Source organism: Perognathus longimembris, chromosome 1, assembly GCF_023159225.1.
Source record: "Perognathus longimembris pacificus isolate PPM17 chromosome 1, ASM2315922v1, whole genome shotgun sequence".
In the NCBI taxonomy this organism is placed as follows: Eukaryota; Metazoa; Chordata; class Mammalia; order Rodentia; family Heteromyidae; genus Perognathus; species Perognathus longimembris.
In genome coordinates, this window is record NC_063161.1 from 65,033,740 (window position 1) to 65,057,921 (window position 24,182).

General features: G+C 42.6%; 2 protein-coding genes and 1 long non-coding RNA gene across 4 annotated transcripts; all 3 read left to right on the forward strand.

Annotated features, from left to right (window-relative positions):
- Positions 1 to 23,464, forward strand: LOC125366247. The gene is made up of 3 exons (XR_007213824.1): positions 1 to 16; positions 3,331 to 3,335; positions 23,277 to 23,464. It is a non-coding gene; the product is annotated as an uncharacterized LOC125366247 (long non-coding RNA).
- Positions 1,245 to 2,668, forward strand: Rep15 (RAB15 effector protein). The gene has a single exon (XM_048366815.1). The coding sequence runs from the start codon at positions 1,663 to 1,665 to the stop codon at positions 2,353 to 2,355; it is 693 nt and encodes a 230-aa protein (XP_048222772.1). The 5' UTR covers positions 1,245 to 1,662; the 3' UTR covers positions 2,356 to 2,668.
- Positions 4,069 to 22,761, forward strand: Mrps35 (mitochondrial ribosomal protein S35). 2 transcript variants are annotated; one of them, XM_048366797.1, is made up of 8 exons: positions 4,069 to 4,221; positions 4,674 to 4,720; positions 5,987 to 6,154; positions 8,844 to 8,904; positions 13,510 to 13,649; positions 15,634 to 15,743; positions 15,982 to 16,051; positions 22,265 to 22,761. In XM_048366797.1, the coding sequence occupies exons 1-8, from the start codon at positions 4,110 to 4,112 to the stop codon at positions 22,532 to 22,534; spliced, it is 978 nt and encodes a 325-aa protein (XP_048222754.1). In that variant the 5' UTR covers positions 4,069 to 4,109; the 3' UTR covers positions 22,535 to 22,761. The 2 variants fall into 2 exon arrangements, with proteins under 2 accessions (XP_048222754.1, XP_048222760.1); XM_048366803.1 differs by lacking the exon at positions 4,069 to 4,221 and adding an exon at positions 4,545 to 4,563 and having other exon boundaries at positions 22,265 to 22,760.
- Positions 23,465 to 24,182: the final 718 nt, after the last annotated feature.

The window sequence follows — 24,182 nt, forward strand, 5'->3', positions numbered from 1 at the left end:
TGTGAAAAAAAGCTAAGTAGTAAACAAGAGTGTGAGGCCCTGATTTCAAGCCCCAGTTCTGGCACAAATTAAATAAAAGTAAATAAAAGAATAGGCTTGGCTAATAGCAATGCCCCTATGAACACATAAGATGATGCTAAGTGAAATGAACTCCATGTTATGGAAACGAGTATTATATCATTGTTGTAATTACTTTCAACACGCCATGTGAAACCATAGCTTCTTTTGTTCATGATCCTCTTGTATCCCTTCCTGTGGTTGTACTCGTGCGATCACTGTATCTCATATGAATACACTGGATACTGTATATACTGGTATTAGAACTAGGGAAGTGAAAGGGAATATCAAAATCGAGAGACAAAGGATAAAAAGACAAATGACTCCAAAAGCAATACTTGCAAACCATTTGGTGTAAACTAACTGAACAACTCATGGGGGAGAGGGGAAGGGGGAAGAGGGAAATGAGGGAGGAGGTAACAAACAGTACAAGAAATGTACCCAAGGGGCTGGGGATATAGCCTAGTGGCAAGAGTGCCTGCCTCGGATACACGAGGCCCTACGTTCGATTCCCCAGCACCACATATACAGAAAACGGCCAGAAGCGGCGCTGTGGCTCAGGTGGCAGAGTGCTAGCCTTGAGCGGGAAGAAGCCAGGGACAGTGCTCAGGCCCTGAGTTCAAGGCCCAGGACTGGCAAAAAAAAAAAAAAAAGAAAAGAAATGTACCCAAGGCCTAACAAATGAAACTCTCTGTACATCAATTTGACAATAAAATTTTTCTTTAAAAAAAGGAAACATGGTGAGAACAACACACACACACACACACACACAAAGAACAGGCTTGGTTTCTGTTCTAGAAAACAGTAATACCAACTCTGTAATTATAAAGTCCATGATTTAATTTGAGTTGGGTTCATAATGTATTGACAGAAAGAAAATCAAGGCCTTTACTGAGCTAAGGAATGAGGTATATTATGATAAAAAGGATATAAGAAAATCAAAAAATTATTCACAAATTTGATGAAATTAGTTGTAGAGGAAGGCACAAGGCTCTAACCTGGATGCTTTCTAAAAACAAAAATCCTGACATGCTATTCTGAACTAAATTTTGCCAGAAGGAGAAGGGATTACCAGAGATTAAAAGTTCAGTGAAGCTGGATGCTGGTGGTTCACCCTTGTAATGCTAATCAGAATCATGGTCCAAAGCCAGCCTGTGCAGTAAAGTCTGTGAGACTTTCATCTCCAGTTAACCAGCAAAAAGTTGGATTGGAGGTTTAATTCAAGTGGTAGGACATTAGCCTAGAGTGAAAAGGGTGAGAGTTCAAAGCCCTGAGTTCAAGCCTCAGTATGCACATATGCACACACACTACAATGAATGAGGCCTAGTGCTGAACAGCATATGTTTCATGTGAAATTTAATATATAACTTAAACCAGCAAGAATCTGTATGAACACCACACACCCAATTGTCAGAGTACCCTCGTGTTTATTTAGCTAAATGTCTATATGCTTAGCTCCACTGAGGGACCTGAGCAGTTAGCCAACTGGGATCATATTTAACAGATGGGAGCTGGTGGCAGAACTTTTTTTTCTGTAAAAGAAGCAATTCTCAATGATGTGCATGTCCTAGACATTTGAAAGTGGTGTTGACTGGGCCCTAAGCCATGGGGCAGAAAGCATCTCTCCCACTGGCCTTGAATGGCAGCGTTTGTGAGGGATCCAGTGAGGCCATTGTCCACGTAGCTCAGAAACTGAAGGAATACCTGGGCATCAAGTATCCACTGTGCAGCCTGTGCCCTGCTCGGAGTACGCTCAATGAGATCTTCTTACTCTCCTTCATTACCTTCTGCCAAGAAAAGGGGCTTGGAGAATGGGTCACCACCACCAAAATGACCAAGCACCAAGCCTTCCTGTTCAGAGCAGACTGGATTTGGACCTTTTGGGGACCTGATAAGCAAATAAAGCTTCAGATCGCAGTACAGACTCTACAGATTGGATCTTTTCCTCCCAAAGGACCAAAGCCTTGTGATTCCTCCAGTCCAGAGGCCTCCGTACAAGAGTCTTGGAAGAAAAGTAGGTTTGACAAACTGGAAGAGTTTTGTGATCTGATTAGAAAGGATTATCTGGGCCTGTTCATCCTATTTGGTATGTCAGGAAAACCCAAAGACATCCAGGCAGTGGTCCGGGACAGTGTCAGGAACTGGACAGTGAGGAACCAACTGCCAAGGTGGAAGGCTGTAGAACATTTTGTCCTAGAAACCAAAGACTGTGTCTCTATCAAAGAGCTTCTTAGAAGCTGCATAAGTAAGAAAGATGGGCTGAGAAGGGTGGGCAAAGTATACTTTAGCATCCTCTGAACTGGATATGTGTGTTGGATGTGGCTGGCTTTTATTTAAAGGGAGGAAAAGCTTTTTTTCTTTTAAGGAAACAAACTCATCTGTTAAATGAATCCAGCATGGAATTTCTTTTCATCCTCAAGTGACATACCTGAGTCAAGACATGCTCATGTCACAATGATGGAGAGAAAAATAAAATCTGGTTAATTGAATTTTAGGGGGAAAAGTTGAAGTTTCATGCATTTGTTCAATAGTAAGAATGGGAGAGAGAATAATAAAGTTGGATTTGCCACACAAAAAGTATATTTGTTAGAAATGGTCTAACAGACTAAAATGTATGCGAAGTGAGGCTGGGAATATGGCCTAGTGGCAAGAGTGCTTGCCTCATATACAAGAAGCCCTGGGTTCGATTCCCCAGCACCACATATATAGAAAATGGCCAGAAGTGGCGCTGTGGCTCAAGTGGCAGAGTGCAGGCCTTGAGCAAAAAGAAGCCAGGGACAGTGCTCAGGCCCTGAGTCCGAGGCCCAGGACTGGCAAAAAAAAAAAGTATGCAAAGTGGAGCTGAGGCTCAAGTGGTAGAACAGCTTTGAATGAAAAAGGAACAGAGCTGGAGAGGCCCTGAGTTCAAGCCCCAGTACTGGTACACGGGAAACAAAAAGAAATATTACCATTATTTTCTGGGCCCTGTTGAATGATAATTTCTATAATTCTAACCTGATATGAACAAGCTAACCGAGTCAATGATATGCCATAGGATATGCACACACAATTCACTGTATGCCTCAACTCTCAGATGATTGACGATATTAAGGGCACATGTCACCGCTTGGTATCTCATGCCTATAATCCTACCTACACAGGAAGTTGTGATCTGAGATTTCTGGTCCAATGCCAGCCCAGGCAAGAAAGTCTGAAAGACTCAATTTTCATTAAGCAAAAAAACAGACTGGAAGTATGGCTCAAATACTAGAGCACCAACTGTGTGCCACAAAGAGAAAGTTGCAAGCCCTGAATTCAACTCCTAATACAGGAAAAAATTACACATCCTAGAAAAGGTAACATCAAACTTTAAGCTCTGGTCTGCTTTAAGAAGCCATCCGTTTTTGTGTGTACGAGCCAAAAGTGGGGCTTGACCTCAAGGCCTGGGCTCAGTCCAGAGCTTTTTCACTCAAGGCTGGTGCTCAACCACCACTTGACCACACCTCTGCTAGAGGCGCTTTGGTAGTTAACTAACTGGAGGTAAGGGTCTCCTGGCCTTTCCTGCAGGGCTGGTTTTGAACCAGGATCTTCAGATCTCAGCTTCCTGAGTAGCAAGGAGGGTGGCAGGCCCGTGGACACCTGCTCTCCTGGGCTATCCAACGACCCGTGCCATTCTGACCACAACAGGAGCTGCAGAGAACGTGGGTTCTGGGCCGGCCGGCCACCCGGCCTGGCTCCGCCCATCACCCAACACCAGCCTTGGAGCGGCAACCTCATCCCAGTGGTGGGATAGGCGGTGCTCTTTCAACTGATTCTGCGTCTGTGTTTTTCCACTAGTCTTTCCATTCTTTTTTTTCTTGGGGCCTTTCAACACTCCCTATACTCAGACACACCAACTTCCGGCATCCTCACCAAGGCTGGGGCCCTTAGGCGCGCCGGCCAGGCGCGCCACTCGACACATTGGCCCGCCCCACGCTACTACACCCGTCAGGCCCCACCCCTCGTCACGCCTCCCGGCCCCGCCTCCTGGCCACCCGCAGCGCCGTTCCCCTCCGGCTTGCGGTCCTGGGATAATGGCGGCCGCCACCTTTCCTCAGTTCCTGCGCTTGCAGCGGCTGGCCAAGATCCTGCGCGCCTTCCCCACCGCCGGAAGCTCGGCTGCTTATACTGCGGTACCGCGCGCGCGTGAGTGTATGCCGCGACCCTGGGGAGGGGAGGGCGGGCTACCAGCCAGTGACGACCTCCGTGGGCCGGGCGGACCGCGACCGCCCGCGCGTGTCCGCCCTCTTGGCCGGCGCTGGGCCCGGGAGCCGCAGCGCCTCTTCCGGCGTCATGCTTGGTCTTGGGAGATGGAAGTCTCACGGACTTCCTGACCTAGCGGGCTTTGAACTGTAGCCCTCAGGATCACAGGCGGGAGCCCGGCGCCCGGCTCCACGAGCTTTGTATTTACGATGGCGGTTCCGTTTCCTGAGTTCTCTCTGACGTCTATTTCATTGAAACATTTTCAGCTCTGAACTTAAAGATGAGGTGGTTTCATTTCTATTTCCCTGAATATCTGAAATTGTAGGACTCCGAGGTAATGGTGAGTACTGGACAAGCCTTATAAAATGTTCTGTCAATACTGTGTTATCGTTTAGGTACAACCGAGAGAGCACCCAGGGGTGACAGGCAAACGAGAAGAAAGGTAAGTCATTCATGCAGCTTTTCTAAATTCTGTCGTAATGGTGTCTGGCATTCTTTTTTTCCCCTTTTTTTTGTGGTGCTGAGGACCAAACTCAGGGTCTTGCACTTGCTAGGCAAGTGCTCTTCCACTGAGCTAAATCCCCAACCCAGTGTCTAAAATTCTTAATACTGTGTATGCATACACATATATATGTACATTTGGATATTATTGACTTCCATCAAACAATAAATATATTTCAGAATAATACTGTTAGCAGTTCAGAAACAAAATAGAAGAATTTTGAAAGTCAAATTAAATAAAGCAGTTCTTACTGAAAGAAATCTAACATCAAAATGGATTTTTGCCATGCATCAGTGGCTCATGCCTCTAATTTTAGCTACTCAGGTTGCTGAGCACTGAAGATTGCAGTCAGAGCCAGCCCAGGCAGAAAAGTCAATGAGACTTACCTATAGCAAAAAAGCTGAGGTATCTCTCAAGTGCTCTCCTACAGCATGAGATTTGAGCAAAAATGGTAATGAGCAGTACCTAGGCCCTGAGCTCAAGCCCCAGTACCCAACACAAAGGAAAAAAAGCAGGGGGGTGAGGGTTGCAAAGGGGACTGAAGTAATGATATTTAGAGTTTGAGTGTTGTTTTTTTCACTTGAACAGCAAGCAGATGATTTGTTGGAAGTCAGATTTTATGTGTTATATAGTCTTGCTTTATACTTGTTGTAATTGTATCTTTTGCTTTAATGTTAAAGAATGTGAGCTGGTGGCTCACGCCTGTAATACCAGGTACTCAGGAGGTTGAGATCTGAGGATGGCAGTTGGAAGTCAGCCCAGGCAGGAAAGTCCATGAGAGTCTCATCTCCAATTAACAATCAGAAAACTGAAGGAAGAGCTGTGGCTCAAAGTGGTAGAGTGCTCTCCTTTAGCAAAAGCTCTCAGGGACAGTGAGTGCGTAGGCCCTGAAGTCAAGCCCCATAACCAAACAAACAAACAAAAAAAGTGGGCGGGGAATATGGCCTAGTGGTAGAGTGCTTGCCTCATATAGGAAGCCCTGGTTCAATTCCTCAGCACCACGTATATAGGAAAGGCCAGAAGGAGCACCGTGCCTCAAATGGCAGAGTGCTAGCCTTGAGCAAAAAAGAAGCCAGGGACAGTGCTCAGGCCCTGAGTCACAAGCCCCAAGACTGGCAAAAAAAAAATAATAATGATAACCAACAAAAAAAAGTAAAAGTATGTTTAACTTTCAAAATACATGTGTGTGTGTTTTGTGTTTATTAGGCCCTGCCTCCCAGGACGGAGAAGATGGCAGTTGACCAGGACTGGCCTAGTGTTTACCCCGTGGCAGCGCCATTCAAACCCTCTGTGGTGCCTCTTCCTATTCGAATGGGTTATCCAGTAAAAAAAGGTGTGCCACTGGCAAAGGAGGGAAATCTAGAACTCTTGAAGGTAAGATGAATTGCTAGTTCATTGATAGAACTGATACATGAATGAATTCTGAATTTGCCATGGTGAGGAAGATTCAAAGTATCCTAGAATAAAATTAAACAAGCACTGTTGGCTCACACCTGTAATCCTAGCTACTCAGGAGGCTGAGATCTGAGGATCACAGTTCAAAGCCAGCCCAGCAGACAAATGTAAAAGACTTACCTGCAATTAACCAGCAAAAAGCTGAACGTGGAAGCATGGCTCAAGTGGTATAGAGTACCAGCCTCTAGGGAAAGAGCCAAATTGAGAGTATAAGACTTTGAGTTCAAGACCTAGTACTTAAAGAACTTAATATCACTTTGACAATAAATAAGTAATTATTTAAAAAAAAGAACAACTAGTCCCATGACTTGCTTTGTATCCTTTTCTATCGTACATTCTCTATAGTTTTGTCTTTCATGTGAAACTAATTTAAATGAAATAGCCTAAGTTGAGAATTGAGTGGTGAAGATTATACTTTTTTTTCTTTTTGGTCAGTTGTGGGGTTTGCGCTCTGGGCCTAGGCACTGTCCCTGAGCTCTCCAGCTCTACCACTTGAGCCACAGCATCACTTCTGGTTTTCTGGTAGCTAATTGTAAATACGAGTCTCACAGACTTTCCTGCCTGGGATGGCTTTGAACCTCAATCCTCAGATCTCAGCCTCCTGAAATATAGGCGTGAGCCACCGGCTAGGTTATACTTTTAAAAGAAGAATTTTAAGTGGTTTCAAAAAAGCAGAATATTATATAAAACTATTGTTACAGTCTACTCACTGTAACTTCTTTAATGTTTAAAACAAAATAGGTTGCATTAACTTCCTGGATGATGTGTGTAATGATTTATGAACTATAGGGATTTTTTTTTTGTTTGGTAGCTGATGCTGAGGCTTGGACTCAGGGCCATGTACTCTTGTTTGGCTTTCTTACATTTACCACTTGATCTGTGCTTTCATCCTGGCTTTTTGCGGGTTATTTGTAGATACCATTTTATGGACTTTTTCTACCTGGGCTGGCTTTGGACCCCTGTCCTCTGGGTTTCAGCTTCAGAGTAACTAGGATTACAGACATAAGCCACTGGAGCCTATCGAGCTAAAGCTTTTTAAAGAAAATATAAATGCTGCTTCTGAGAATATATATTTTGGGTGGTATCTACAATTGGAAATTATCATAAAATGGAAAATGAGTTGTGTTTTTCCTAGATGTGCAAAAAACGTTAAAAAATGAGACAGCCAGTGATACATGCCTGTAATCCCAGCACATGGAGTCCTAAGACAGGTGGATCTATAATTTGGGACCAGTCCAACCTACAAAGCAGGACCCTGTTTCAAAAAATTTTTTTAAAAATCACAGAGAGAGAGAATTAGGATGGAAGGGTACTGTGCTCCTAGAGACAGAAATAAGTGAAATCTGGAAATTAGAACATTTCATGAAACACAGGCAAGCAAACATTGAAGAAGACAATTTTGCCAAATAAACCATAGCAGGTATGTAACAAGGTTGCCAGTTTTGAATGGGTATTACAATCTCTCTGTGCCTCCCATCCATTCCTGGTAATAGTCATCAAATAACATTATTAACTGAGCATGCTCATTAATACTGTTGTTTTTAATAACAATGTTATTGATATTAATTACTAGTTATCATTAATACCTATTGTCAAAACAATTGCATAATGATTAATAAGTGACAAATGTTATTGACATTAATATTAAGTATGTCTATATTAACTAGTAATATTGATATCAATAAACTATTTGTGTTAATTACTAATATTAAATGTTACTATCAATTATTATGTATTTGTTGAAAGGACTAAGTTTTCCTAAATTTTCTTACCCTTCAGTGTGTCATCACAATTGTATCCCTACCATCATTCAGTTATTTAGCTAAGTTTTGCTAGCTTTTATTCATTCATCCAAGTCATCAAAGTAGAAATAAATACCACTGCGAGAGATTTTATAGGCATTTGGGAAGATGGAACAGTGGCAATGTCCTATTGCTCTCGGTTTCCTGCAGGAGTCTGCATGGACACCTGGCTGTTCATGGCTGGAGACTGTAATAAAAACCATGTGGCCTTCCTAGCATGAGTGTCACAAGATACATGGTAAAAGTAAATGATTTGCACCAACTGGAGACAAACTAGAGAATCTTTATATTCATTACTACTGAACCTCTATTTTAAGGAATTAGTTTTTTCAATTGACAACATCTTGACATCGAATTACTATTGTAAAACAATTGTCGGATTTGGGGCTGGGAATATGGCCTAGTGGTAGAGTGCTTGCCTCCCATAAACGAAGCCCTGGGTTCGATTCCTTAGCACCACATATATAGAAAAAGCCAGAAGTGGCGCTGTGGTTCAAGTGGTAGAGTGCTAGCCTTGAGCAAAAGGAAGCCAGGGACAGTGCTCAGGCCCTGAGTTCAAGCCCAGGACTGGCAAAAAAAAGAATTGTCAGATTTTATTTGCTACATAAATAAACGCTGTGGGACCTACAATTTTGAAAATTAGCTTATTTATATTTTAGGACATTTAGCTAGCCAGGTGAGGTGGCCCATACCTGTAGTCCCAGCTATGAAGGAGACTGAGGCAGAAGTATCATGAGTTTGAGATCACTTTTGACAACATGTATCATATTTCAAAAAGCTACAGTTTATGTTTTTTTCTATTTCAGATCCCCAACTTCCTTCATTTGACTCCTGTAGCAATCAAGAAGCACTGTGATGCTCTTAAAGGCAAGTGACTTTGTATAAGTAATATAAACTTTATATTGACATTGAACACAAAATTGAGGATCTCTAGTCTGTTGACATTCAGCCTTCTAAGGCTTTGTCAGTTTCACCTTTTTTTTCAAAAGATTTTTAAGCTGTTCTCTTAGTGAATCATTAGATTTGAAATCTGCACAAATGTTTTGCTGACTGTTCTATGAGGCAGTATTAATATTAAACAAGTGAAGCCATAAGCCAGCTGGCGATGTGGTGCATGCCGGTAGCACCAGGTTGCAGGAGTCTGAGGCAGGTGGCCTGGGGATTGAAGGCCAGCAGCCCAGGCCTCACCTGGAGACCTTATCTCAGAAAGCCAAAAAAAGGGAAGAAAATGAAGGCATAATTCTTGCTTATGGATAAGTTAGGGACTTACTGTTGATTTATTGAAAGTCATACATAAGCACGAAGGCTCACTCCTGTAATCTTAGCTATTCATGAGGATTATGATCCAAAGACAGCCTAGGCAAAAAGTTAGCTAGACCATATCTCAACAAACAAACAAGCTTGGTATGGTGATGCCCGCGTGCCAAGTTCCAGGTCAACCTGAGCAGAAAATGAGATCCTCTTGGAAAGATTGTGAAAGTGAAAAGGCTGATGGCATAGAGGACATGGCAGATCACCTGCCTACGATGTGCAATGCTATAAATTCAAAACCCTGCTGCTGAGACATGAAAACACCAAAGTGTGTAGGGGACAAGGCTGAAGTGGTGGCTCACATCTGTAATCCTAGATTCTGATGAGGTAGAACACAAGAAAGTTTTAGTTCGAGGCCTGCTTAGGTAAAAAGTTGGTGAGAACCCCATCTCAACCAGTGAAAAGCTAGGGATGGTGTCACACCTATCCAGCTCTGTAGCAAGTGTAAATAATAGGATCACTGTCCTATTTTGGAAAAATAAAGCATAAAATATTGGAGAAGTGGCTCAAGTGGTTGAATACTTACCTAGTAAGCACAGGGCCCTGATTTCAAACCCTCGTACTGCCAAAAACAAGTAGTAAAAGAGCTTATAGTCTCCTATCTCTCTTCTATTCTTAAACTATTATTCTAATAGTTACTGCTAGAGAGAGAACTCATTCGTAGATGTTTACATTTCACATGCTGTGTGTATATACGAACAACAGAAGTAATCCATAGAATGATTGCACCTCCAGATCTATTGTTCTGGAATGTTTGGTTGGTTGGTTGGTTGGTTGGTTAGTTGGTTGGTTGGTTGGTTGGTTTTGTGCTGGTACTAGAGCTGGAATTCAAGGCCTTGTGCTCTCACTTCACTTTTTTGCTCATAGCTGGCATTCTACTACTTGAGCCTTGCTAGGTCTTATGCAGTTCTTTGCTGGTTAAAAGATGGAATCTGTTGGACTTTCCTGCCTGGGTTGACTTAGAACCATAATTCTCCAGGTCCCAGACTTCCTGAGTAGCTAGGATTACAGGTGTGAGTTATTGGTGCCTGTTGATCCCTAGGTATAGATTTTTATGTATTTTGATACAATTAGTATTGGACTGTATCTGGGATAAGCTTTTACCAGTTATTTCTGTGTCACAGCGGTAATCATCGCTCTAGTTTAATTCAAGAGTTAGAACCTTTGAATAAAGTCTCATGGATTCATGTGAACTGTTGTGAACTGTTACATTGAATCCCTTTGTACAATTTGTGCTAATAAAATTATCAAAAGTGGCCCTGCACAGTCACTCATGCCTGTATTTCTAGCTACTCAGGTGGCAGAGAGCTGAGATGGCAGGTCAGAGTAACCCCGACAGAAAAGTCCACGAAACTCTCTGTGCTCACCCAGCAAAAAAAAAACACTGGAATACAGGCATGGCTTAAGTGGGAGAGTACCAGCTGTGAGCCAGAAGCCCAGTGAGGGTGGGAGTTCAGGCCCTGGTACTGGCATATGCACACACAAATGTACACATACAAAGAAGAAGAGGAAAAAAACCCAAAATGGGTCAGTTCAGGTTTTCTATCTTACTTGCAAAGAAAAAAAACCTTAAATACAAGAAAGTTAGATAAGTTTCCCAACTTTTAACAGAGGTTAAACCAAGGTCTTCTGAATTGTAGGTCATTCTCAGATGAGTAGGGGCTACTGGAAGGCTATTAATGTTCTTTCCAGTTGGCTCTGTTATATTAGACGAATAATTGAGGTAGTTTAATGTCAAAATTGTAATTGCCGGAATGTTTCAGTGCAAAAGCAAAAAGCCCACTATCATTCTCTAAACTAGTCTGTTTATAATGTGCTTGGATTTGGGGGCACAGTATACTGGGATTAGTCCCAAGTGGGGGCTGAGACTGCATTTTAACCTAGTGGTCTTGCCTCTGATATTGTGTCTGTATGTGTATGTGCATGCACATGCACTAGTGCTAGGACTAGGAATATAGGCATTAACCACCAATGTCCAGCTCTGACTTGATAGTTATTTTCTGTTTTTATGGTTCTTTTTTTTTGCCAGTCCTGAGCCTTGAACTCAAGGCCTGAGCACTGTCCCTGGCTTCTTTTTCCTCAAGGCTAGCACTCTGCCACTTGAACCACAGCGCCACTTCTGGCTTTTTCTATATAGTGCTGAGGAATCGAACCCAGGGCTTCATGTATGGGAGGCAAGTACTCTACCACTAGGCTATAGTCCCATCCACTTAGGGTTCTTTTTTGAAAAAATTAATTGACATTATTGTCATTATAGAGGTGACATACAAGAAGATCACAGTTCTATGAGTCAGGTAATGAGTACATTTCCTTTGGCACAGTGTCTTCTGTTCCCTCACTCACAGTTCTCTCTCTTGTCTCTAGTCACAAGTTGTATAGTTTACTTTGATCAGTGTTTTGATGGTTCTTGATAGACTGTTAAGCCATAAATGTCAACTTCAACTCAGGGCCCTGTGTTCTCCTTTGGCCTTTTTGCTCAAGGTTGGTACTCTACCACTTGAGAAACACTAGTATTTTGGGCTTTTGCTGCTTCATTGGAGATAAGAATCTCACACATTTGTCTACCAAGGCTAGCTTTGGGCTAGCTTTGAACCATGATCTTTATCTCTCAGCCTCCTGAATAGGTTTACTGGTATGAGTCATTCCATGCCACACCATGTTGGTGTGGAGCCAGCTGCTCATGTCAAAAGGTTATGAGGTACCAGTGAGTCACACCTGTAGTCTTAGCTGCTCAGGAGGCTGACATCTGAGGATCACGATTCAAAGCCAGGCCTGGCAGGAAAATCCATCAGACTCTTGTCTCCAATTAACAAGCAGAAAACCAGAAGTGAGGCTGTGGCTCAAAGTGGTAGAGCAATAGCTAGCATTGAGCGAAAGAGCTTAGAAACTGCACATAGGCCGAGTTCAAGCCCTAGAACCAACACACCAAAAAAAAGTCCAAAGTTTACTGATTCCAAAGATGCTGCTTTCTCATTAAACTAGCTAGTTATAGATCTTCTAAATAGGATGGTTAGGGAAGAGTATGAGCTTTGCTTAATTTCTGAGCATTGATTTACTTCTCCATATCAAGGAATCTTCGTAACCCAGTGTCACATGTTACTGACTCTGGTTTTATTTTGTTTTATTTATTTATCTACTTTTTTGTACCAGTCGTGGAGCTTGAACTCAGGGCTGGATACTATCCCTGAGCTTTTTGCTCAAAGTTAGTGTTCTACCAGTTGAGTCGCAGCTCCACTTCTGATGGTTTGTTTTTTGAGTTTGTGTTTGTTTTTAATTGGAGAGTCTCATGAACTTTTCTGCCCTGGCTGGCTTTGAACCATGATCCTCAAATGTCAGCCTCCTGAGTAGCTAGGATTCCAGGCATGAGCCACTGGTACCCAGATCTGATGCTGGATTTACAGTAAAGACTAAAGCTTAACTTTATATTGAGCTAAATATAGTCCCTACTATTATAAAACAGTCCCTTTTGGGAAGGGGCCTTTCACTGTCCCTTGGCTGCTCACATGGGGGTACCCCACTTGTGCCTGTGGTCCTGCAGTGTGCTTCATTTCAGGACATGGGACTCCAGGAAGACCAGCTGCTGGCACTTTGGGGGCACTGGAAGCTCCTGTTCCTTCTGCCTGTGTGCACACGTGTGCACCCAAGTCCACACCCACATGTATTGCTACTGGGGCTTAAACCCAGGGCTTAGAACTTTCCATTCAAGGTTGGTGCTTTGCCGCCTGAGCTCCACCAGAGTCTTCAATTGCTCCACCTGTGCTAGCTTTAAACCACAATCCTCAGATGCCAACCTCCTGCATAGCTAGGATTATAATAGGCCCAAGCTTCCAGCACCCAGCTTTTCCACCTTTTGTTTAAATTTTGGTGTTGGGAGTTGAACCACCAAAGTACACTCCCAGCACCGTTGTTCCTTTTTAGCTGGGTGTGTATTTCGCTAAACCTGAGATATTCAGAATCTTTCTCTTGATGAAATTCTCTACTGAGGGTGTCCTTAAGAGAGAAAGTGATGAGGGTCATGTTATATATGTAAAATGCAAGAAAGCCTCCATGCTTTCATTTCATGTGACCTGAGAGTGGTCCACTCATTTGACATTGTCAAGTAGCATACATTACAACAAGAATTACTTGCCAAAATATAATTGCTATCTTTTTAATCCTCAGATTTCTGCACTGAGTGGCCAGCTGCACTAGATAGTGATGAGAAATGTGAGAAGCATTTTCCCATTGAGATTGACACAGTTGATTATGTGTCCTCAGGACCATCCATCCGGAACCCCAAAGCCAGAGTGGTAACATTAAGGGTAAGAGCTGTGGGTGTGTATGTACACACTCGTGTGTGCACTCTTTCTTAGATTTCTTTTGCTCAGGGTTGATGCACTACCACTTGAGCCACACCTCCTCTTCTGGCTTTTTGTTGGTTAATTAGAAATAAAAGTCTCTTGGATTTGTCTGCCCCAACAGGCTTCCAGATGGGATCCTCAGATCTCAGACTCCTGAGTAACTAGGATTACACTGGGCACTGGGCAGGACTTCCCTTTGAGAGTGTTGCTATTCTCTGTGTGTGAAGTTACCCTGAGGAAACTGAGTCTTGGGGAGGCTTAGCCCTGTTCTTGTTTACGTGCACTAACCACATCTGATTGGCATACGCATCAGTATCACAGTACCATCTCTTGAAGCATCAGTGTTATTTGGGGGAGATTATAGGAATAGCATAGCATGTATTCTTTGAAAAGTAACAACTTGGAAAAAAAAAAAAACGACGAGGACGCCTCAGAATTTGGTGGAAGAAGGTGGCACACAGTTGAAGTCGGGGTGCAGCCCTAGCTATGACTACAGTTTTGCAGTATCCATGCATCCACCAGGGGGCAGACAGGCACCACACAGCTGTTTCTTGAATCATGGAGTTTCTGACATAAACTGTAGTTTTGGAACATTAAGATGTTCATATGAATATGAGTATTAAACAGTTATTACAATAAGTTTTAGCATTGCTACCATGTTTTTAATGTGTTGCTAGGCACTGGTAGCCTCATGCTTATAATCCTACCTACTGTGGAGGCTGAGATCTGAGGATCATTTTGAAGCCAGCTCAGACAAGTACGTGACTTATCTCCAAGTAACCAACAAAAGTCAGAACTGGAGGTGTCTCTCAAGTGGTAGAGCACCAACCTGGAGCAGAGTCCCACCTAGTACTGGCAAGGGAAAAAAAATCCAATGTAGAGCTGAGTGTGGTGGAGCACACCTGTATAACCCCAGTCAGTGGTGGGGCAGACAGGAAGCCATGTTTCAGGCCACTCCTGGCCTCCCAGTCACTTCCAGGTCAGCCTGGTTACCTTGTCGCATCATGTAACTTTAAAGATTTTTCTTTTGTGCCAGAAATTGAGCTCAGGGTCTTGAATGCACTGAGTCTTTTAAAAAATTGTTAAGTCTGAGATTAGTTTTAACTTTTGAAAAATGTTGAGCTGAACTATTTTAAATGTTTTTATTCTTCTGAGATATCTGTATGTTTTAAAAGTAAATATCCCAGCCAGGTATGATGGCATACACCTGTATTCCACATTGCCAGTATGTTTGTTTTTGTTTATTTTTTTCTCTTCTTTCACCAGTATTGGAAGGTGAACTCAGAACATGTGATCTTGCTTATCTTTTTCAGTCAAGGCTGGCACTCAACCCTTTGAGGCATGCCTCCACTTTGGGCTTTTTGCTGATCAATTGGAGAGAAGAGTTGTGGATTTGTCCACCTCGGCTACCTTCCAACTGCAATCCTCAGACCTCAGCCTACTGAGTAGCTAGGATTACCAGTGTGCCACTGGTGCCCTATTCCTCTTGCCTTTAATTTGTTTTTCAGGTGGGATTTCACACCAACTTTGCCCTGGCTGGCTTCCAATCAGTATCTTCCTATCTTTCTCCTGAGTGGCTGGAATTACAAATGTGTACCGCCACACCCAGCCTTAATGCTGTTATGTTTTATCCCCTTATTTCTGTAATCCAGCTTTATTCATGGGGTTTAAGTCTGTTAGTGCATCTCAGATGCCGCTGGTTTCACTCACTTTAGAGAAATGCCAGTTCTTGCAGAAAAGGTACTAAGTTCATGTCTAATGTTTCTTCCTTTTCTGTAAGGAAGATCAACTTCATAATATATTCAAACCACTAACTGTATAGAGAATGGTTTGGAGAGTCTTTGTAGTAGGTTTAATATTAATACAGGTAGGTTAATACTGATACTTTTTTCACTAAATTACATGAAATTATTGTTTCAGTAATTTTTCCCTATTTTGTTTTAAGGTGAAACTTTCCAGTTTGAATATAGATGATCACGCAAAGAAGAAACTTATTAAACTTGTAGGAAACCGATATTGCAAGACCACAGATATACTTACTATCAAAACAGATAGGTAAGAAAAGAAGAAGTGGGGCAGAGTGATAGAGTGCCAGCCTTGAATGAGAATGCTAAATGCCTGAGTTCAAGCCCCAGTTTCGGCATATAAGACAATAATAATACTAGATTTTTTTAATTCTCCATTTGCTACGCACACTATTCTAAGAACAAAAATTTTAGTGGCTGACCTCTTTGGCAAATGTGCTTAGGTACTGAGTTTGTAGAACTTGACTTCCTTTTCCTTTTTCTTAAAGGTGCCCTTTAAAGAGACAGAATTATGATTATGCAATGTACCTGCTAACAGTTTTATACCATGAGTCTTGGGTAAGTGTATGTGTATGTTTAATACATTTAACCACTAAGAAAGCATGAAATGTCCCAGGGAGCTTGTGGCAGCAAAAGCAGCCATCTTGAGCTAGATTAATCACTCACAGAGCTGGCGTACCATCTGCCTAAAAGACCCTTACAATTGTTTCTCACTTTTCCTGGAAAACGTGTAGGTTTTTGTTTGATTAAAGGAATTTTTAAGTGAACACTCTTTTAGAGAATGTATGATTTGTCATGTTGCCATATTACCTTTGTGAAAGATACTACATACTGATTAAAATTTTGGTTAGAATGTAGCATAAGAGTTAAGTATTCAGATTGGTTAAGGTCAGTTCTGTGTTCAGTAGTATTAAGAGTGGCCCTGTGTGTGAACAGAATGGGTCATGGCATTGCTCTGTCTCTCAGCTTTTTCGCTCAAGGCTGGAGCTTTACCACTTGAGCTGTAGCTCTACTTCTAGATTTTTGCTGGTGAATTGTAGATAAGAGTTTTTTGGACTCATCTCCAGGTTAGCTTTGAAACATTCCTCACATCTCAGAATCCATCACATCCTATTATCCTCAGCTAGGATTTACAGGTGTGAGCCACTGGCGCCCAGCCTCAAAGGTTTAAGTACTACTTTTTAAATTTAATTAAATAATTAAATTAATATTACTTTTTAAATTAAAAAATCAGTTTGCATTCCAAATACATTTTTGTTGCTCACCTAGGCACAGAGTAGCATTTTATGTTAGGAACATTTTAAAGAAGAGAGCTAACTAGAGAGGCTCTCTTTGATGTACAGAGAACTTAGATTTAGCTAGGGAAGTTGATACAGGGTCTTTCTATGTAGCTAGCCTAGACTGGCCTTGCTCTGATGATCCTCCTGCTTCAGCTTCCTGATTGGTGGATTTATGTATATGTGCCACCATGCTGGGCTCTAGATTTGTGTTTTTGTGAATCTTAGAGCTACAACAATGTGGAAGTGGTTGTGAGACAAAGATGCGGTAGATAAGAATGACATGGATGTCAGTCAGGTGTGGAGGCTCTGGCCTGTAATCCTTGCCACTCAGTTGAGATCCCGAGGATCATGGTTCAAACCAACCCTGGTAGAAAACTGTAAAACTTCATTTCTGAAATAACTAGCAAAAAGCCAGGCTGGAGGTGTGGCTCAAGTGGTAGAGCACCAGCTGAGCAAACCAGTCTGAGCTACCATAAGGCTCCAAGTTCAAATCCCAGTATTGGCATTCACGCACACTCACACACACTCTGAAAAAGAAAACATTTCTTCTATTAGCCACTTAGTGAAAATACGATAAAACAAAAACAAAAACTTATTCCTGGGATTCAAACCTGAGGTCCTGTAATAGAGCTAAGAGCTATTCTTCAGACTGCTCAGGGCATCTTCATTGGTGTTAATAACAAGGCCATTTAACCCCAGGGATTTCAAATTATTTAGGAGCAAGGAGAAAGGTGGCATTGTCCAAATAGAAATGTACTGTTTACCTGACTTATATAACTGTAAGTAAGCCCTCTGTACATCACCTTTATAATAATAAAAGAAAATGTCTTGAATATTTAAGAACAAAAAGTACCTGGTCTTCAGTGGCTCACATCTGTACTCCTAGCTACTTGGAAGGCTGTGGTCCAGAGGATCACAGTTTGAAGCCAGCCTGGGCAAGAATGTTCATGAGACTCTTATCTCCACTTAACTGGATAAAAGCTGAGGAAGCCAGGTGGTGGCCCAAGTGGTAGAGCACCTAACCTTGAGTGAAATAGCTAAACACCTAAAAACAAGTACAACCAGGAAGGACTGTGTGTGTGCACACACGTGTGTGCATGCATGTATGCACGCATATGTGCCTTCCATACCCTGGTCCCAGGAGCAGCATCAGAGCAGCAGTTAACCTTCCTGTTGTGGATTTGCAACGTGCCCTGGGCATCAGGCAGTGATTCTCCCTTTGAACCAGCAGTGCAGTTGCATCAGCTTTGACTCCATAGCTGCTGTTTCTGAGTGTTAATCACAAGCAGTCAAAGCCAACAAGTTTCCATTCTTACCACGTTACCTATAAAATGAAACACCCCCTCTCCCTGAAAGGAAATGGCAACTATAAATGAACTCAGTGAAAGTTGACTGACTGGGTTCTTCCTGGGAAATCTGTGACTTAGGACCCAACCAACTGGTAATCTTGCTTCGTGCATGAAGTCTTCCATTCTACTGACTTGAGATCAGGACAGGAGCCCCATACCGCTGTCCCAGATGGACATAATTAAAGAATTCCTACATTAAAAGTAACTTGTAGGCCTTTCTAATAAACTAGCACCATCCGTGAGGAATCTTTAAAAGAATGTAGATGAGCCATGAAGGTTTGCAGAACAGAATTTTTATTGAATCAGAACTCTTTCTCCTTCACCAGCAGGAAATTCAAGCTTGATACTGGTATTACACCTGGCATCAAATCCAGTATCTAATCTGCTTAACACATGGCTACATTATTATTTTTGTGGAGGTTTTTTGTTTTTTGTTTTTTGGGTTTTTGTTGTTTTTTTTTTGCCAGTTATGGGGCTTGAACTCAGAGCCTGAGCACTGTTCCTGGCTTCCTTTTGCTCAAGGCTAGCACTCTACCACTTGAGCCACAGCGCCACTTCTGGCTTTTTTCTATGTATGTGGTGCTGATGAATTGAACCCAGGGCTTCATGTGTATAAGGTAAGCACTCTACCACTAGGCCATATCCCTAACCCCTATATTATTTTTTTTTTTTTTGGGCCAGTCCTGGGCCTTGGACTCAGGGCCTGAGCACTGTCCCTGGCTTCTTCCCGCTCAAGGCTAGCACTCTGCCACTTGAGCCACAGCGCCGCTTCTGGCCGTTTTCTGTATATGTGGTGCTGGGGAATCGAACCTAGGGCCTCGTGTATCCGAGGCAGGCACTCTTGCCACTAGGCTATATCCCCAGCCCCTCCCTATATTATTTTTAAGTGCTAGCCTCTGAGCATTTAATCCTCAAATAGTGTCTGTCCTTTGGCTTCTTAACTATTCCATGGGTCGCCTCTAAATAGCATTGAGAGGAAAGTAGTTGAGACAGGGCTGAAAAAGCGTTCATGGAATCTCCTGTATAGGAATGTTAACTGCTGTGAAATCGTCACAGTTCTACAAGCATCAAATCTAACTTGAGTGGGCAAACCCTTCTCAAAGCACAGGCTCCTGCTAGCCAGGCTTAGCGATGCCTCAGAACCCCAATATGTCAGCACTGAGAAGGCAATGAAAGATACACACTGAACTCTCAGGAGTCTACAGGATAAAGGTTAAGCTGGGTGTTGGCGAGTCATGCCTGTAATACCAGCTACTCAGGAGGCTATGATCTAAGGATTGTGATTCAAAGCCAGCCCGGGCAGAAAAAGTCCTGGAGACTCTTGGGTCCAGTTTACCAGCAAAAAGCTGGAAGTGGAGGGCTGGGAAACTGGCTTAGTGGTAGAGAGTTTACCTAGCATGCACAAAGCCCTGGGTTTGATTCCGCAACACCATGTAAACAGAAAAAGCTGGAAGTGGCGCTGTAGTTCAAGAGATAGAGTACTAGACTTGAGCAAAAAGAAACCAGGGACAGTGCTTAGGCCCTGAGTCCAAACCCCACGACTGGCAAAAAAAAAAAAAAAAAAAAAAAGAAGAAGAAGAAGAAATGGAGCTGGAAGTGGTAGAGCATCAGCCTTGAGTTTTTTATTCAGCACCCAGGCCTTGAGTTCAAGCCCTAGGACCAGCATGCGTGTATGCACACACACGCATACACACACACACACACACACACACACACACTCACACACTTAGAAGAAGTAGGCTTGGTATTTCAGTATCACATACTCTTAGTGTAGGAACCGATTGCATGCTAGTGTTTGGAACCCAGCAGTCAGATTCCAGCCCCAGGCCCTTAACATGGTAAAGTATAATCTCCCTCAGACATTGAACCTCCCAGCTCACATGAGTTCAGGACCAACATGGACATTGCTTAATTGTCAGTAAATGCCTAGCAGTATTGTTAATAATCCTAAAACTGAAGAGACTTTTTCCTTAGGACATGAAATTCATTTATTTTTTATGTCTGTATAGAGCTTTTATTTAATTTAGCAGTTTCTATAATGTCAGATCTATGCCCTACCATATTTAAACTTTCAGAACATGTACCTTCTCCCAGTGTGACATAATTGACAATAACCAAACTTCCTAAATGTTACATTTTGCCATATGATATTCTTTAAGTTACATCTTCTGCGAGTGACTAGGTTAGGAAATGTTTGAAAGAGCCTGGTACCAGTAGCTCACTCTGGTATTCCTAGCTACTCAGGAGGCTGAGGATCTGAGAATTGTGGTTCAAGGCCAGCCTGGGCAGGAAAGTCCATGAGGCTCTTTAACTCCAATTAATCACCAGAAGACCAGAAGTAGTGCTGTGGCTCAAAATGGTAGAGCACTAGTATTGAGCAAAAGAACTCAGGGTACCACTCAGGCCCTGAGTTTAAGCCCCATGACTGACAAAAACTAAAATAAGAATTTGAGGCCTTGAGTTGAAATTCTAGTACCAGCCCAAAACCAAAAGAAAAAAACAACTTTCCTATCAGATAAAAAAAGAACATAGGATTGGTTCTCAACTAGACATGTTATGTCTAAAACAAAAGCTAGGCCACTACCTCTAGCTGTAAATTCAGTTTGGAGGGCAACATGGCTCATGAACAAGAGTATAGACTCCTCACTTGGGATCAGGAATTTGGGGGGTCAGAGTAGGGACCCTTTAGTCACCCTTTACTGACTTCTCTAAAGGGCAAATAATTAGTCTGAGGACTCCAGGGTGTGTCTTCTGGCTGCTCTGGGCCTTACTGACTGGCCCCACTGTCCTGGTGGTTCTTTGTGCATGTTTCAGGTGGAGACCTAGACTCAGGGTGCTTTTGCTCCTTTGCTGGTGCTCTCACAACTGAGCCATGCCTCCAAACCCTGTCTTGTTCTTTTCTTTCCGGTAGTACTGGGAATCCAGTCCAGGTCCTGGCTGGTAGTACTGGGAATCCAGTCCAGGTCCTGGCTATACTAAGCAAGCAGTCTGCCCAAGCCACATCATTGGCTATTGTGTTTTTCTTGGTTCATGAGCTACTGTAGAAGGAGGGGCTGAGGATGAGTGGGGCCTTGGAGCAGCCTGAGCTTGTACTCAGTGGGATTCTTTTTAAGAGACAATACAGTATACCTTGCTTTGTGTTTATATTTTGTTTCTAAAGCAAGGTCTCATTCACTTTTCCTGGGCTGCCTCATGATCCCCATGTCTCCATCCTCCTGAGTTGCTGGAATGGTGGGCATGGCGCCACCATGCCTTGCCATGGATATGCCACTTGTAATGCCTTTAAGAGTCATTACTCAGATCAGGGGAGGCCTCTTCCCCAGTTCATAGTTCAGGAGATGATGGTAATGTGGAAAGAATGCACGTGATCTTCAGCATATCTTGACAAGTATACCAGCGTGTTGCTAACATTCTCACAGAATGTTACAGCTCCAGTTCAGTCACCATCTGAGTAGTCATATCAGTAAATCTGTGTATGCCTAGAATACCACGATTTTTTTTAAATCAAGACTAACAAAACATTCTTTGCCTTGTGGAAACAAAATAAAGATAATAATAAAACAATTCTAGAAGATATGAGGTCGTTATAACAAAACTGCCTATTGCATACAAATGTGCACATGGACTTGATATTTTAATTTCATTAAACTTTATTGGTAGCCAAGTGTGTGGCTCACACCTCTAATTCTAGAAGCCCAGGAAGTTGAGATCTGACAGTTGAGGTTTAGAGCCAGCCCAGGCAAAAAAGTCTGTGGACTCTTGGCTGAAACTAACCACCAAAAATCCGGAATCCATAGTTCAAGTGGTAGAGTGTCAGCCTTTTGTTAACCAGGTCACTTTTTAGCCATCTCACTCTTACAATCCTAGCAGTTCAGCAAGCTGAGAACTGAGGATCACCGTTTAAATCCAGCTCAGGCAGACAAATATCTCCAATTAACCAGCAAAAAGCTGGAAGTGGAACTGTAGCTCAAGTGGTAGATAACCAACCTAGAGCAAAGAAGCTAAGGGACAGTGACTTGGCCCTGAGTTCCAGCCCCGGTACAGGCAGAAAATAAAAACACAACAACAAATAACCACTGGCTTTGGATACTAGTTCTGAGAATTCAGAAGTACTCCCTTTTCCCTTCTTTTTTTTCTTTCAGAAAACTGAGGAATGGGAAAAAAGTAAGACAGAAGCAGACATAGATGAGTATGTATGGAATAATAGCTCCTCGGAAAAAAATGTCCTAGAGACACTGCGGCAAATTAGAGCTGCAGAGAAAGATGGGGAAGCAACAAGGGAAGAGCTGCTTGGCGCCAAGGAAGTCAAAGAGTACCAGAAGTGTGTTGTGAGCCTGAAGAATGACGGGGAGAATGAGGCCACCCTCTCCCAGTACAAAGAATCAGTGAAGAAACTATTAAATTTGACATGAAGAATGAAGCAGAAAATAGACATTGATTTATAAATTTTAGGACCCAGGTAATCAGTATCTAATGAAAAGATTTAAAAATCACAATTTTTTGTCAGCACTGAAGTTAATCCCACCCAGCCAGGTGCTGGTGCTCACACACAATCCTGCCTATTCAGGAGGCTGAGATCTAAAAGAAAAAATCCATTAGAATCTTCATTTCTAATTAGCAAAAGTCAGAAGTGGTGCTGTGGGTCAAGTGGTAGATGCTAGCACTGAGTGAAAAAGTTAAGGAACTGCTCCTAGGCCCTGAGTTCAAGTCCCAGTACTAGCACAAAAATGAAATAAAGTTATCCCTTCTGTGTTTATGTACAGTGACAGCAGTTATTTTAAAGTTTGCTATTCCATTGGAATAATTAGAATAATCAGAAGGTCACTTTGATTTCTCTGGCTCTGAAGTGTTTTGAATTTTATTTCTACAGAATACATTTAATGCTCATAAATTTCTGTCATACATTTTGTAACCTGCCACATTTCTTTTCTCATATATTGGTATTGCTTTTTATGCTAGCTCTAGCCTTGAGCAAAAAAAGCTCAGTGCCTGGGCCCTGAGTTCAAGCCCTAAAACAGGCACCAAAAAAAAAAAGAATTTAAATCTGGGCACAATGCATACACACCTGTGATCCTCTCTTTTCAGGAAGCATAAAGAGTAGGATCACAGTCCAGGCCAGCCTAGGCAAATGTGAAACCTTGTGTGGAAAAAAAGAAAAGAGCTGGGGGAATGGCTCAAGGGCTGGGTCACTGCACAGCAAGTACAGGGCTCTGAGTTCAAACCCTAGTACTGCCAAATACAAAAGAAATTTCAAATGTATATCTGGGAGCTGGTGTCTTGCACCTGTAATGCTAGCTACTCAGGAGGCTGACATCCTAGGGTCGAGGTTCAAAGTCTGATCAGACTAGGAGGGATGCAAGTGAAAGCAGAAACACGAGGGGGCAAGGCCCTGAGTTGAAGCCTCAGTACCAGCACACACATGCACATATATCAGCCAAGTGTGCATAGATGCTTGTAACCCCAGCACACACACGCACACATATCAACCAGGGATGATAGATGCTTGTAACCCAAGCACTAAAGAGGCCAAGTCTTGGGTTTGAGGCCAGCCTGGATTTGGTTTTTTGTTTTTTGCCAGTCCTGGGGCTTGAACTCAGGGCCTGAGCACTGTGCCTGGCTTCTTTTTGCTCAAGGCTAGCACTCTACCACTTGAGCCACAGCACCACTTCTGGCTTTTTCTATATATGTGGTGCTGAGGAATTGAACTTCATGTATATGATGGGAGCACTTTACCATAGGCCATATTCCCAGCCCCCAACCTGGATTGTATGCCAAGATCTGTCCGTGTATTTAGAGAAGGAATGTTTAAGGACACCGATGCTGGGCGGTCCTGAGCTGCATGCTACAGTAACAGAAGTACAAAATGTGGACCTGGCATGGTGGCTCACTCCAGTAATCCCAGCTTTTCCTGGGAAGGGAGCTGAGTGAGGATCATAGTTCAAAGACCGTCTGAGCAAAAATGTCCTTATGAGGCCCTGAGTTGAAGCCCTGATACTGACACACACACACAATTGGTATTGTAACTTTAATAACAAGCAGTGCTGTCATTAATTATATCCT

Excerpts from the sequence above, each read along its gene's own strand:
- Mrps35 (XM_048366797.1), top strand. The coding sequence starts at position 4,110 with ATGGCGGCCGCCACCTTTCCTCAGTTCCTGCGCTTGCAGCGGCTGGCC. Across the intron at positions 8,905-13,509 it reads GCACTGTGATGCTCTTAAAG|ATTTCTGCACTGAGTGGCCA; the intron begins GCAAGTGACTTT and ends TTTAATCCTCAG. Across the intron at positions 13,650-15,633 it reads CCAGAGTGGTAACATTAAGG|GTGAAACTTTCCAGTTTGAA; the intron begins GTAAGAGCTGTG and ends TTTTGTTTTAAG.
- Rep15 (XM_048366815.1), top strand. The coding sequence starts at position 1,663 with ATGGGGCAGAAAGCATCTCTCCCACTGGCCTTGAATGGCAGCGTTTGT.